This window comes from Myotis davidii, unplaced genomic scaffold (genome assembly GCF_000327345.1).
Source record: "Myotis davidii unplaced genomic scaffold, ASM32734v1 scaffold299, whole genome shotgun sequence".
Taxonomy (NCBI): Eukaryota; Metazoa; Chordata; class Mammalia; order Chiroptera; family Vespertilionidae; genus Myotis; species Myotis davidii.
The window spans coordinates 946,951-962,493 of NW_006293088.1; the positions used below are offsets into that span (position 1 = coordinate 946,951).

The 15,543-nt window shown below is 55.7% G+C and overlaps 1 protein-coding gene across 1 annotated transcript in view; it reads right to left on the reverse strand.

Moving 5' to 3' along the window:
* Positions 1-13,164: 13,164 nt before the first annotated feature.
* PAX7 (paired box 7) overlaps positions 13,165-15,543 on the reverse strand; it is a 92,304-nt gene continuing 89,925 nt past the window's right edge. Inside the window, 2 exon segments of the mRNA XM_015565926.1 lie at positions 13,165-13,274; positions 13,277-13,550. Of these exon segments, the coding sequence (XP_015421412.1) occupies positions 13,165-13,274; positions 13,277-13,550 (384 nt within the window).

Below are 15,543 nucleotides of genomic sequence, written 5' to 3' on the forward strand. Positions count from 1 at the left end.
ACGCCCTCTTTCCTGATGATACCAGCGACCGGCCATGCTTGAGATGATGCCTGTGCTCTGTCGACTGACAATAATGAGTAGAGGACATGAACGTGAACAAGGAAAGATCAGCCTTTGGTGCTTTAAGACACGGAGCTTTGGGGGAGTTGCTCACTGCACTCTAGCCTGATACAGTGGACAGACTGTATTTCCATTTGAAGGAAGAGAGGAGTGGCTTGCCTAACGTCACACAGGGAGTACCTGGGACCCTGGGATCATGGGTGGGACTTTGCCTGGGGGGGCATGTTTGATTCTGTCCAGGGAGAGAGCAGAGGTGATGAGAGCCCTGAACACCCTCTCCCTGGCGCCTCGGGGAAATGAGTCCCTGCAACAGCTGTTTACATCACCAGGAGCAGGAAAACGATTCTCTGTTCAGAATAAGTGAATGGAATCTTAGGGAGTGGAGGGCGTGATTCTGGAAGCTGTACTCTCAAAAGGGCCAGATATTCTAGAGTGACTCAACTCAGCAACAGAAGCCTCCATCTCTCTGTCTGTGTGTCCCTCCTCATCTCCGTGGCTCCACTTACCTCTTCCTTCAGGAGCCTCTACCCTCCACTAGTAAATCTTGTTCAGGGAAAGGCTGTGAAACTCATCCACCATGAGGTGTGCCTGGGCAATGAGACCAGGAACAGACTGCTATGTTACGCAGCATTATTTTGACAATAGCTGACTGATACACTTGTCTATCCAATATCCATTCTTTTCTATTCCTTTAGAGGTAAACTGATTTTATTCTGGGCAGTAGTGTGCCTGGGCAGAAGACTATATTTCTCAGCTTTTCATGGGGTGTAAGCAAAGGTTTTTGAGTGGGACTCCTAGGAAAGCTCCCTAAGAGGGGGTCAGAGAGCTCGCTGGGGGCCGCCAAAGGTCAGGGAGCTCCTTGGTATCATACACTCAGCACCCAATATGTTGAGTTGCCTTCCCAGCAGTGGTGTTGGACCCTTCTGCATCATCCAGGCACTCTCTGCACTGCTTCAAGACCAGCCTTTGGCTCAGTTTATTGTCATGGTAACCTAGAAGATGCTTAGAGATCATCTAGCCTGCTTTTAAAAAATATACAGAATTAGGGTCTGAGACGGGGAGAAGATTGTCTCAGGATCCATAGCAAGTCATATGCAGAGCTAAGAGTAGAACTTGATTAATTCTTCACTCTCCCTCATACCGTCTTTCCTTATGGAGTGATGGCCGCCTGGTTGGGGTGCGGGGAGGGGTAACAGACTTGGGGTGGAATGTGGCTGGGAGCCCTGGTTCTGACAGCAGCTGCCTGGAATTCATAGGGGCTGGAACAGAGCTCGTCACACTGCAGGGACTCTATCTGGAGGCGGATGCTGGGGCAGCCCTCCCCTTGGTGCTGCCCTGGAGAACTGGGCTGGGTTGAAAGGACCAGGTCCACAGGAACAGCTTACGAACCCTTCTTGTACCATTGTTCCCAACTACTGCCCCCCTACACCCCTTCCTGTACAGGTCATCGAGGTAATCCAGCATCCTGGAATGACATGGGGACCCTGGAAGGACCTGGGGACCCTAGAATGACATGAGGAGCCTGGAATGACATGGGGACCCTGGAAGGACCTGGGGACCCTAGAATGACATGAGGAGCCTGGAATGACATGGGGACCCTGGAAGGACCTGGGGACCCTGGTTTAGAGCCAGGGGAGCATACGTGAGTAGACGCTGCTGATCCTGGGCCAGAAGCTCTTTGCTGGGCCAGCACACCGGTCCTCTAACTGGTATGAATGTTGTTGCTAAGGGCTCATTGCCACACCTTTCTCTGGAGAACTGGCCTCAGCCCATAGGAGCCATTGTAACCAGAGATGCTGAGGTGCCTAGTAAGTCCTTTACCCACCCACCCCCATCCCCATCCCCAGGGACAGCCAACAGCCAATGAATGATAGATACTGGGGAACAAAAGGCAGTCCCTGGTCTCATGGTCAGACTAACTCTGTGCTACGATTCACGCCCAGAGCTCCCTGCAGTATTAGGGTGAAGCAAGACTCCAGTTAAACCTCCCTCTTTGCTCGTTCCCTCCCCGGCCCTCTCTTGCTTCCTTCTCTCCCTAATGGGTTTCTCTTGAGGGCTCTCCCTCAATAAGTCACCTGCCCAGGAACCCTCCCATCAGCCTCTGTTTCTACGGCAAGATGGGAAGCTTCTGAGCTCTCACCCCCACATTTGTGTCCTAGGAGACGGCCAAGAGGGTTCTAAGCTGAGAAGCTGCAGAAGTTGGTCGTGGTGAAGAGAACGGAGGCTTTCCCAGAGAGGTGCTTAGTAACAGGATCCATCGATCAAATATTGACGAGGTATCCACTGTGTATCCAGCAGCTGCTTGCCATTGGGGGGCCCGGTGGGGTGTGAAAGCAACATAGCTCCTAGCCTGACCCTCTAAATTAGGTCAAAGCACTGGGGTCTCTGTTAGGGCAGTCACATAACGGCAACCAAGTGAGGACAAGGAACCTTGCAAATGCTTTTAATTTCTTTTAATGTAGAACAGTTACGCCTGAGTTACAGAGGAAGCGCTTACAAGCAGGTAGTTAAAGCGAATGCCGGTTTCTCTTTCTAGTCTACTACTCCATATAGCTGAATAAATTATGGTGCGATTATATTTAAACACACACCCTCGCGCCCACACGCACACCCCACCCACACGCCCATGCACACACACTCACTTCCACGTGGAGGAAAATGGCTGCGAGTCAAACATGGATGCAACCAAGTTGCAGTTACTAGGAAGGAGGAATGATCCAGAGTGCCGCGTAGGTTGTTCCCAAGCAGGGGACCGGCCACCTTACAGTTGGCAGAGCATTCGATGTGCCTGTCTCTGAGCATTTCACGATGGCGGCTGGAACCCCGCCGCCCCCCCCCAATTTGGTCTGGGTTTGGTGCCTCTGCAGGAGGGGAGGAGAGAAGACCCGTCGACCTCAAAAAGCGTCCAAGAGTGAACGGCGCATCTGGGAGCTTGGGGGGAACCTCCATCCGAGAGGGGCCCCAGAGGAAGTCCTTTGGGGGCAATCATGGAGTTTCGCCAAGTTCCACAATGCGAAGCACAGGGTGCTTCACCAGCTCCATGGACACGCTGGACGTGAGAGGCCAAAGTCTGGGACCTTCCTGTCCTCACGCCACCGCCAGACTGGACATCCGCTCTCGGTTTTCTTCTGGGCCAACCTCTCTCCATCCTTCCCTTCTCTCTCATCCCTCCCCCTCTTCTCCTCCATGTTCCTCTGGCAAAAGAACGGCAAAGGTAAATCAAGTAAAATATACGAGTATAAAAGCGTAGCTTGGTTCTTACACATTGGCTTTTTTTTTTTTTCATAGCAAGAGAGAAATACCGAACGGCGAAAACAAAGCAATAAAAATGAAAGAACCCAAGAGAGCCTGGAATGTATACGTTGAAACACACGATATGCAGATATATCCCTACAGATGGTCCCTGGTACTAGCACGACACACACTGTGGGGGTTTCTTTCCTGTTGGATATATATTTATAGATAGAAAAGTCAACTTCCTATAGACGAACAGCACATCACCACGTTTCCAGCTAATGTACAATGAGCTCCGGAGAGGGGCCGCCCGTAGGTCAGGCCACCAGCGACGTGAGAAGCTGGAGGACACATCTCTTGTTTTGCTACTGACTATTCGCAGGGATGGATAGGGGTCGCTTCTGGGCTGGCCTAGCCGCTGGGGTTCAGGCTGTGGTCAAACCCTCAAGAGTTTGAGGCCTTGTCCATCTCATCCCACACCACCTCTCTGGTGAGGTTGTGAGCTGCCAACCCCAAGACTGAATTTTCTACACCGAGTTGGCTAAGCAAAGCCATGAGTGAGCTTTTAGGGAAGAGCTGTCTGGGCCAAGGTCTCTTTCTGAGGGGAGTGGGCACCTGGGGGAATAAGTCCCATTTTCTACACCAAGATGGTGGCTTGGGAGAACTCCAGAGAAGCCGAAAGTAACGAGGAATCATTTGGTTTGTTCCCGTTTCATCACAGGGGGCAGAGATTTGGATTGGTCCCAGCTTTGGAATGTCACCTGCCTGGCATCCCTGCGCCTGGGCGACGTAGGGATTCCTGAGCCAGGTCTCCAGGAGGAAAGAGGGATCAGTCAAGGAATGTGGGTGAAGATTGTGGTCGAAGGAAGAGCTGCTTCCTGGCTGGGAGAGCTACAGACGCATGGACTGGGTCACCAAGGGTACAACAGTCCTCCTTTTGTCCAGAGCTTAATGAGCCAAAAGTCTGCTACAGCGGACGCTCCAGTTGAAACCTGGGCTGAGCTGGATGGGCTGCACACGTCTAGGTGTCTGCTGCTACTGAAGAGTCTGTGTGTCCCCAACTACTAGCAAGTTCCCCCAAACCCGAGATATGAGCCCCCTGGCCTGGTCCAGGACAGGCGTCACATGACTGCATCTGAGGCTGAGAAACATGTGAGCACCTTTCACGGAGGTGACGTCCATGTGGGAGGGTGCCCCAGCTCCCCCGAGGGAGGAACTCAGCTCAACTCCCCATGCAGCAGCCCGTCCCTTTCGGAATGTCATGTTGGCTGAGGGCAAGACATGGGGTGAGCAAAGAGGTGGCCTCGTGTGCCCCAAGGGGGACTGGCAATTTGGTCCAGTCTTTGTGGAGTCAGTGCTGTGCCTCCCGTCACAGAGCCTCTTACCCAGCAGCACCTGAGAAAGGTGATCCAAGCGTAGATTACGACGGTGCTGATGGCGAAGATGAATAGAATTTTGATAAATAGGTGAAGGTGGTGAAAGTTCCAAGGGAGGTGTAGCCTGGGGCTTAAGCCATTCCCCCAGGGTCTCAACTCTAAAGAGCAAGAGCTGGAGGGAGCCACTGGCGTGGCCGAGGAAGGTGGCCCCCACTGCCTGGGGGTGGCGGTTTGAAGACTGGCCACATCTGTCCCTGCACAGCTGTGCTGCATCAGGAGACAGAGGCCTCTTGGTGACTCAACACAGAAAGATGCCACTCTGGGTGGGGCAGGGTCATGTCTGCTCGCCCCCCAAATGCCAAGGGGAGTCGGTGGCCTTGTCTGTGGGACAGCAGTCCCTGTGGGCCCAAGGACCCTGCTCCAGAGCTGCAAGGGAGCCCCCTGCACCCAGCAGCCTAAAGGGACTCGCCGGGGGTGGAGGCCCCTCCTAGGAGATGAGCACGCAGGACGGGCTCGGGTCTCTGCGGAGGCTTCGTGCGGAATCAAAGCTACATAGCGCTGAGGTTTGCTGCCCAGAAGCAGAGGCACCCCAGTTACCAACCCCCTTCTGAGCCTGCCCTACGCCTCCTGCTCATGGGTCCTCAAGACTTCATTCCCTCCTTGATGAGCACGCAGGACGGGCTCGGGTCTCTGCGGAGGCTTCGTGCAGAATCAAAGCTACATCGCGCTGAGGTTTGCTGCCCAGAAGCAGAGGCACCCCAGTTACAACCCCCTTCTGAGCCTGCCCTATGCCTCCTGCTCATGGGTCCTCAAGACTTCATTCCCTCCTTCTCCTCCCCACCCCCCCATCCAGTGAATGGGAAAACTGAGGTTATGTGGGCTCCCCAGGCCCCACGTGGGGTGGGCACAGTGGGAACTTGGGCTTCGGTGGAAGAGCCGGCTGCTTCTGGCTGCCTCACTGGTTCCTTGTGTCTTGGGCTGGTCGCTGCTGACCCATCCCCACATGGTCACACCCCTGGTTAAGTCTCTTCCTGGTTTTCCCAATCTCCCTGCTTGGGCTAGATTCCCCGACACCCAAGCGAGGTGTGCGGGGAGGGACCCGAAGTCCTCAGACTTCCTGGGCAATTCCCCTGGGAAAACCCAGGGCTGGGTTCCCTCTCTGCTGGAGTCGCATCATCCAGAGGAGGGATGGGCTGGGGTTCGGACCCTGGGCCAGAGACCCACCTGGAGGGACTGGCTTCCAGCACTTTCGGCGGAGAGTGGCCTGTGAGCTCCTCCACCTCCGGTCAGGGTACCCACAGGCCCTCATCCCAGACCCCACCCTCCTCTGGGTGCTTATGGTGCCCTCTGCGGGGTGGGCCTCCATCTCTGTGCCTCAGATGGCACAGGGGCCGCACAGTGACAGGGTTTGACTGGGACAAGGCTGTGGGCTGACCAGGAACGCCCCTGGGGACAAAGTAAAGGGGCAGACGCCAAGGTGGGGTCACGCTGGGCCCCCACCACAGGTGCACGCGAGGCTGGCGGCACGCCTCCGGAGGACTGGCTATCACAAGGAATGGGCTCCTTTCCTGGCCTCCTGGGACCCCAGGGCGATGGGGGGACTGAGGCTGGGAGGTTCAGGGACCAGTAAGGGTGAAGCCGGGCCTTGGGCCGGGGCAAGTCGCCCCAGGGGCCCTAGTAGGCCTGGCCGGTCTCCACGGGCAGGAGTCCCAGCACGGCGGAGTGTTCCCCGAGCTTCATGCGGCGCTGTGTGGAGAGGCTCACGTTTTTGGCCAGGTAATCAACAGCAGCTGGAAAAAAAGAAAAGAAACTCCTAGAAATTATAGTTATTTTTCCCTATCCTTTTATCTGTCCCATATCGATCCATCAAGCCATCCACCCACATATATATCCTCCCATTCATTTAGCCATACATCAGTTTGTCCATCCAACCAACCAGCCATTATCCACCCATCCATCTCTGCATAAAGCTCTTTCTCTCACCTCCGCTCCAATCATTCAGTAAATATTAACACTAAATAAAAAACTCAGCTCTCGCGTGGGTTCTGTAGGGAGATCCAGAGGATAGCCACATTGAGTGAAGAACCAGTCCCTTTCTGTACAGATCCCTTCTAGGGGGGGTGCCCAGTGAGTGCCACGGAGCCCAGGTAGTAAGGAGGGCAAGGTCCTTCTGCCTCCTTTAGCCCTGAGCCCAGCTCATGAATGAGGCAAAGCAAAGCCACTTACTCAAAACTCAAAGCAGTTTTTGTGGGTGAGCTGAGGGGTCCAGGCAGGGGAGGAGGCAGGGTCTGACATGCAGGAAGCCAGGACCTTTAGTCTTGTCAATTCTGGTCACCCAGGGGAGAGGGGAGAGAGTTTGAGGATGTGTACGTGAGTGTGCGTGTGCATGTGCATGTGCGTGTGTGTGTGTGTACAGTGGAAATAAGAAACTTGGAGAAGTAGCAATGGGCATGAACATGAATGCTCACACAAGTAGTACTTGCATATGTGCACACACATGCACACAGATGTGGGTGAGTTGTGTGCACCTGCATGAGTAGAACAACAGTGGGGATGCTTATGCATGTGCAGGTAACTGTACAGGTGAGCTCCACCTAGGCCAGGTACATGTGTCAGAGTATGTGTGTGTGCACAGGTCTGACCACTAGGCCTGCATGTATTAACTGTATTGTATTAACTGACTGTATTAACTGTACCTGCCTGAGGCTACGGCAGAAATCAGCCCTGACCAAATGATTTGACTGGCATGTGAGCATGGCCTCCTACGCTGCTGCTTCCCGAGCTGGCACCCGCGGCTGTGGCCCATCCAGCCCCTGGGATCTCTCAAGTTCAGAGGCCAAAGGAAGATGGAAAGATTGCTGCACTAGGAAGCACGAGGCTCCACCCACCACCCGCTTTGTCACCTGCCTGAAGAAGGATCCTGCAACTCTACATGTCTCCCCAAAGTTGAGGGCTCCTGCCTGGGGTAGGTGGGCGGAGCTGGGAGATGATGGGGCCTTTGAGCTAGAGGAGGCCATATGGCCTAGGGGGTCAAATGGCCTAGGTCTCAATCCTGGGCCTGCCAATTTTGAGGGTGTCATTGTGGGCGCCCCACTTCACCTATGCAAGCCTGTTTCCTGGTCTGTAAATAGGGACAGTAACACAGTCAGTCTGAAGAGGTGAGAGAACTGAGGGGGAACGTGCCTGTAAAGGGGGTTAGCACTGTGCCTGGCACACAGCGAGCTCAGCAGACATGGGCCTGCAGACTGGAATTTAGTGATCAGATGTGACCTTTGATGGGGCAACAGGGAAAGTGGGCAATTTGGAGCCCAACCACGTCCTGTTCACGTGGCTTCGGGCAGATCACTGAGCTGGTGCAGGCCTGTTTCCTCGTCTACAACATGGAAAGAACAACTCTGCCTTCTTCAGGGCTGTTATGAGAATCCTGTGAGATAAGGTGCTTTAAGAGGCTGGGCAGAGAGGGCAATAAAGAATGTGCTAATGCCCTGGGCCAGCGGTTGGCAAACTGAGGCTCGCGAGTCACTTGAGGCTCTTTGGCTCCTTCAGCGTGTCTCTTCCACAAAATACTGGCTCTTCCACAAAATACCGACTTCTGCGCATGGGTCATGAAGTTTCAGTGGCACTGTATGTGCGCACCCGCACATGGTATTTTGTGGAAGAGCCACACTGAAGGGGCCAAAGAGCCGCATGTGGCTCGCGAGCTGCAGTTTGCCGACCATGGCGCCTGGGCCCTCTGAGCGGCTGAACCCTGTGCCCCTTGGCTTCCCAGCTCCAGGGCTGGCACTGAGCTGCTGGGTCGCCCCCGAGGTCACGCAGCCTTTATGCTCCCAGCTGGTCGGTAGAGGTGCCGGTGGCCACCTGTCCTGCTGGGTCTGCCCCTGCTCTGAGTGGGCCTGGCACAGTCTCCCATCTCTGGCCCCTATAACTCTGGCCACACCGTTTCTGCTGCTCAGAGCCCCTCTTACCTGGGCTCCAGGGCACGCCCTCTGAGGAGGTCTACCTCAGAGTCACGATGGGAACAGCAGGAGGAGGAGCTAACATTTACCAGAGCTTGCTCCTGCTCTAAGCAGCTTATAGAGCCTTATCATCCCCAGGTTACAGATGGAACTGAGGCCCTTCCCTGAAAGATCACATAGCTCCTAAGCTGTGGAGTCAGGATTCAAACCCAGGCTGTCTACTGCAAGCTCCTATCTACCATCCCCGCCCCTTCCCCAACATCACCCGGCGCCTCCTATTGAACAGCCTCCCTGTCCCACATCACGCCGACCCCTGATGCCAGCCTCCCTGGCTCCTCCTGAGGACGGGACGGGAAGGTCTGGCTTCGACAACAGTGATGAGAACAACAGAGCGAGAGCCCTCACAGGTGAGCACCTACTATGTGCTAGGCAGACATGATCTCACTGAGGTCTTTCACCAGCCCCATGCTTTAGGTCCGGCTGCCCCATTTTACAAAGGTGGAAACTGAGGCACAGAACGATTGCTGGCCCAGAACCACCCATAGCACGTGAGATGGCAGAGCCCGAATCTGTCCTGTTTGTACCTCTGGTCTCTGTTACTTCCTCTTTAGCTTCTCCCAGTTACCAGCCATGGCCCAGCACATAGTAGGAGCTTCCCTAGGCCCCGTCAAGGTGAGCGAGGAAACATGGAGAAGCCAAACTTTACTGATGACCCAGCCAACTTCAAGGGCACCCATAACACTGCATGGCCTGCCGCTCCCTGGGGTCCAGCCTGGGCCGGTGAGGGCCGGGCTGTGGCATTTCTCATTACGGCTTCTGTCAGCGGCCCTCCCTGTCCCTCTGTCTCTCCGTGTCTCCCCTTCTCTGCCCGGTACCCACGCTTGGGCTCTAAACGTCTCAAATTAGATTAATCGGGAGTTGGCAGGAGATGTGGCTGTGATGCCAACCCGTAAACAAATCTCAGCCGTCAGCATCTTGTCAGCCCGCGGCCCCAGAGGAGGACCCTTCCAGGCACAAACTCTTATTAGACTTGTCAGATCTATTAAAATTCTCTTCACACTTCTGCGTTCTATCAGCCCCATCATTAGGACGGCCCTGGCCTCTGGGAACACCAGGGCCATATTAATCTGCCGTGTGCCCTGTCCCTGCCCCCTGCCCCCCTACCCCGACCCCCTCCAGGGACAGGAGGGAAAGACAGATGGACGGACAACAGCCAGGGGCAGGAGAGGAAGGTGTGGAGATGTCCCTGGGAAGGCGCCCGGCCCAGGAAGAGGAGGTGTGCTCTGCTGTTTAAGAGTTTGGCCACGTGTGTACGCCACGCACACCTGAAGGCGAGGCTCTCCAGGGCGGGGCTACCGTGGGGCTGTGTACACACGGGTATGTGCTATGTGATCTCGGGCAAACAACCTCTCGGGATCCCACTGCCTCATCTGCCCCGTGGAATAAGCATGCGCACTATACAGGGTGGCCATGAGCATGAAATGCCCGGCCCGTAGTAGATGCTCAGTAAGTGTTCATTTCTCCTTCCCTCCTTCACACACATACATATTAGTGAAAACTCCCATCGAAGTGAATCTGTGTGTGCGTGCCTCTGAGCGTGCATAGATGGGTGTGAAGTTGTGAACGTCAATCCACACACAGGTGGGTCTAGGGGCGTATCATTAGGTGTCTTACACAAGTCTGGGTTTGGCCAGAGAGAACTGGATTTGAAGTTAGGAGACCCGGAGTCCCCCATCCGCCTCCAGTGTGGCCTGGGGAAAGTTCCTAGCCCCCCTGAGCTTAGCTTTGTGCCTGTAACCTGGGGACAAATGACATCTACCTTGGGTGGCGTGAGGACCATGCATCTCACCCCGTGCCTGGTTGGCTGAAACTCAGGCAGGGGACAGATGTGAGCAGATGACAGGCTGGACCTGGGCATACACAGCCGGTCTGGGACATGCGACTTTCGCCTACGGACCGTGGGACCCAGCCATGGGTGGATGTGGTTGCCCATGAGCATGGGGCAGGTGGTCAGTGAGGACACAGTGATCCCTCAGTGGTCCCAGGATGTCATAGGTGAGGGAGGTACTACCATGGACAAACTTTGAAAAGACTGAGTCTAATCCCCAGGCCCCCATTTCAAATGGCAAAACTAAGGCCCAGAGAAGCCGGGTGCCTTGCCCACTCTAATGGTGCGAGAGGGGCAGACTTTCCCGCAGGCCCCTCCTAGCCCAACCTGGAGCCTCTGTGGGGTGGGGTCTTGTGCTCCGATTCCCTCGGAGTTGGGCTGGAGAATGTGACTCAGGAGGAGCTCCGAGCTACCCCTGGAGAAGCCAGGGATCAGGGGTGGAGCTAGAGGGGCCTGGGAGGACAAGAGAGGGAAGGAGGGGGGAGAGGGAAGGAGGAGGGAGGGAGAGGAAGATACTGCTCCAGCCAGTTTCTAGGAGCAGAGGGGGAACAAACACTCCTTTCTCGCCTCCTGGGCCCTTTCCCTTTTGATCCCCCCTCCCTTGTCACCCCCCCGCGCCCCGTGCTGACTCTGGGGTTAATTTTATTTCCGAGTTGGGCAGGCGCCTCTGGAGTCAGGCACGGGGCTCTGGGTGTGACTAACGCCCGCCCCAGGCCAGGGCTCTAAACTCTTTATCAAGAGCATGTGTCCCGCTCGGTTCCCCGGGCACAGGGGCTGGGGCAGGGGTCGCCCTTGTTCCTCTGGAAACACCCCCATGCACATGTGTGCACCCTGCTCTCAAACATACATGTGCACACGTTATACACCCGCACACACTTGCTCCCCCTGCACACACACACAGACACAGTGATACACACAGACAACATCATGTATACAAGCCCAGATGCACAACTACACACAGGAGCACACAGCACTCCTATGCAGACACCCAACTACACAAGCACTCATATTTATACCCTGCACACTTCATCTACATGTGCCACAAATACTCCCAAATGCACACACACTTGAGCATGTGTATACACATGTACATAGAGTTACACAGTCACACACATCTGCACACATATTTATACATGTCCACACAATAACATATGCACACTATAGATGTCAAACACACAGGCACATACACAGACACAGGCACATACACAGCCACAGCCACATGAACACACCTGAATGCACACTTAAACACATGTATATGTGTCATGGCCACGTATGTTTACATGACCAAACATTGTGCACGTGTGCATTTGCATAAAACACATACCATGTACGCACAGTGTGCTCATTTAAACTCACATGTATGTGAATAGTCATGTGCACATATACCCACATGTGCCACACACATACACATACTCACCTATGCACACGGATGTGTGCACTAACACTTGTATGCTGGGATACTCACAAATACACACACAGACACACACACCTGAATTGTAACACATCCAAAACATGTATTCACACTCATGCATATACCGGCGTGCACATATGTCATATCTAACATGCACATACAGGGGGGACCGTGAACGCAGTGGGGAGGTGGCGGCAGCACAGCTGGCCCTCATTTAGCCGTGGAGGCCAAGGCCATATGAGGAGGCGAGGGCTGGTGTGGGGACAGGAAGCAGAGGTCAGTGAGGCCAGGCCAGGGCTGTGGCGGGGCGGGGGTGTGAGGACATCCTTGGGCTGGGAGGTCTCACCCTCTCGCCACTTGCCCTTCTGATTAGTTTGACACCAGCAGGTGAAGCCTTTGCCGGGAGGTGGGGCAGGAGGGGCAGCCAGTGACCTCAGCTCCCGGTGCCCCCTTGGCCTGCCCTGCTGCTGCCCTGCCCAGCGGCTGGAGGCTGTGGCTGGGCCCGCCTTCTGCAGCTTTTGGTCTGAGGATCTGCCATCCCACCCGCCCCCCCAGGCAAGGTGCCAAGGGGATGGCGACTGGGCTGGGCCTGTGAGGCCAGCTCAACGTTTGGGGAACCCAAGGCTGAGGATGGGGGTAGAGGAGAGAGCTCAAAGGACAGCTGGCCCTGTGGCCAGGGGGCAGGAGGGGCAGAGCCCCACCATCTCACTGTCCCACCGCAGTCACCAGCCACATGCGGCGAGGGAGCCCCTGAAGTGTGGCCAGTGCCATCAAGGAACCAGATTTTATTTTGATTTGATTTTACCTCATTGAAATTTAAAAGCCGAAATTCAATTTAGTTTAGTGGCCGGGAAACTTTGCAGTAGATTTGGAACAACTTGGGTGTGTAAGCCTACAACTTTCTCAGTTGTCAATGCTGTGAAATTTCAATGCGGGTCTAGCGTTCCCCATGAAACTTTGCGTCTGAATGAAAATGGGCTGGATTTCAAAGACAGTATAAAGAAAAGAATGTAAAATAGCTCATTGATAATTTCATATGGATTACATGTTGAAATGATCATCTTTTGGCTAGAATGGGTAAAATAAAACATGCTAGCAAAAATAATTTGCTGTTCTCACATTTTATAACGTGGCTCCTTGGACATTTTAAATGACATTTGTGGCTTGTGTGATACTATTTCTGTGGGACAGCTTTTCTCCAAGGCAGCAGCAGTAGCAGGGGCCCATTTCAGCATCATCTTAGAACAGCTGTTCCTCCTTTCGGGACCTCAATGTCCTCATCTGTGAAATGGGCACCTCCCCCCACAACAACACCTTCCAGCTCTCTACAAATGAGCGGGGGGCAGGGAGGGGGGGATGCCGGGTACCGGGCACTCACTCTGGCCGTACTGGCCGTACTGGTAGCCAGCCACGGGGTCCACGCTGTAGCCGGTGGTGCTGTAGGTGGGTGGGCAGTAGGACTGGGAGGTGGGCAGGCTGTCCCCTGGCTTGATGGAGTCCGCCCGCTGGCTGCAGCTGGCCGAGATGGAGGAGGCCGAGTCCAGGCCGCCGTGCAGCGGGGAGATGGAGAAGTCGGCCTGCGGCTGCGGCGGCACCGCGCTGGGGTTGCTCAGAATGCTCATCACCTGTGGGGAGAGACCAGCGTGGGGGCTGAGCAGCAGGGATGGGGCTGGAAGGACCCCGCAGAGGCAAGCGCGTGCGGCAACGATGCCAGGCTGGCGTGGGCAGGCCTGTGCTGCAGTCTCTCCCTTGGGGTCCCTGCAGCTTGGAGATCCGTTGACCTGTGGGCTTGCCCTTGAGGGTGAGATGGTTAGTGGTTTTTCCTAGTTAGGTCCTGACCCCTGGAGGCGTCCTTCACCGAGAGCCCTGGGGGTGAGGCGGGCCTGCTCACTGCTCTAGCCCCAGGCCTGACTGAATAAGTGAAGGCACAGCGCATGCATGAATGAATGAACAAACACGCTAATTACGTCTCTCCTATCAGACTGGGAGCTCCCCTATCAGACAGGGATGCGCTTGGGGCCCAGAGCCCGCTCTCCGCCAGAAGGCCTGGGCCTGTCCGGCTTCACCCCTCATCCTGTGCTATGCTCCTGACTTTGGTCAGGACCTGGTGACCTCTTGGGAAGGTACGACACCGTAGCCTGCCCGGAACCTCTCTTCGGTTCCGGCAGCTCCTGGATGTCTGTGGCAAGGCTGCTAACTTTATATATCTAATCAATATATTATTGATTTGAGTTCTCACCATCAGTGCTGCCAGCTCAGACTGTCAGGGGCAGGCTCCTTTCTAGAAACTCCGCTTCAAGATGGTGTTAACTCATTGGTGTGTTCACTTATTCATTCAACAAACACACACTGAAAGTGACTGTGACCCCAGAACTGAGGCTGAGCCTGGGACCTTAGAGGAGGAAGAGCCATGGCTCTGGTCCTCAGCTGGGGGAGTGTTTGGGTCTGGGGGAGGGGGCACCTAGCAGCAGATCATCAAGATGTGGAGTGATGAGGGTTGTTACAGAGGCAGCTCAGGGGCTGTGAGAGCCCAGGGGAGGGCACCCAGCCAGCCAGGGGGCCCAGGAAAGAATCTGGCTGTGACACCTGTGTCCAGCTGTCCAGGAGAGAGCGGGGAGAGGGGGTGCGGGCAGCAGGATTCCTGCAGCGGGAGAGAGCACGGCGCCTAGTCAGCCCAGGGGAGTGGGTGGGTGGGGGGGGAAGGCAGACCTTTGTGGGTCTGACCTGAGGGCCAGGACCCTGGTAGCCTCCTGCTAATGCCACCCCTTATGGGAGGGAGGCCAAGTGCCAGTGGGGTCAGGCTTGTTGATGGTCTGCCCAACACCGAGCTAAGGGATCCCGCTGCCATCCACATTGGGCACGTGGCTGTGTTCTCTGACTTCCCCTCCCACCTCCTGGGAGATGGTGGGCTCTGGGCATCTGAGCCATGACCTGTGGCATCCTGACAATGTCTGCCTTCTCACTTTTGACTTGTCCCTGCCATAGGCACCGGGGCCTGGCTAGGATCTGCACCCTCAGGCCAGGGCCAGGCACGGAGCTCCTCCACTTCCTGGCTGTGCGGCCTCAGCGTGTCCCTTACCTTCCGTGACCAGCCCATCCCGAGGAAAAGAGCCAACGATAAACCTGACTCAGAGGGCGCTGGAGGCCGAGCAGAGCCCAGCACGGGGAGCTTTGCGCCCAGCCTGGTGCGGCACAGGCGCTGAGGCATCAGCGGCCCCATCCTCGGACCCTCTTCTTCCCACCTCCTTCACTGTCCCTCCTCTCAGCCACCAACTTATGTGACTCCCCGGATCCAGAGGCCTACAGAAACATGCGGGGCAGAGCTATGATGCTCATTTCGCAGATGACAAAACCGAGGCCCACGAAGGGCTGGGATGCCGAGACGGACTCTCAAGGACGTTTCCGGCACCTGACCCCTCCAGAGGCTCTTACTCCGGAGACCGGCCAGCAGCTACCGGCGGGGGTGGGGGTCCCTCATCCCTGACTCTTCCCTCAGTGCTCCCAACACACCTCCCTCAGCCCTGGGGCATCTCTCCTCTGTCCATTACCTCCCCCCACCCCTTCCCAGAGCCAGAGGCCAGGGCATGGGCCTGCTGGGCTGGTCTGTCTCCACCCCCC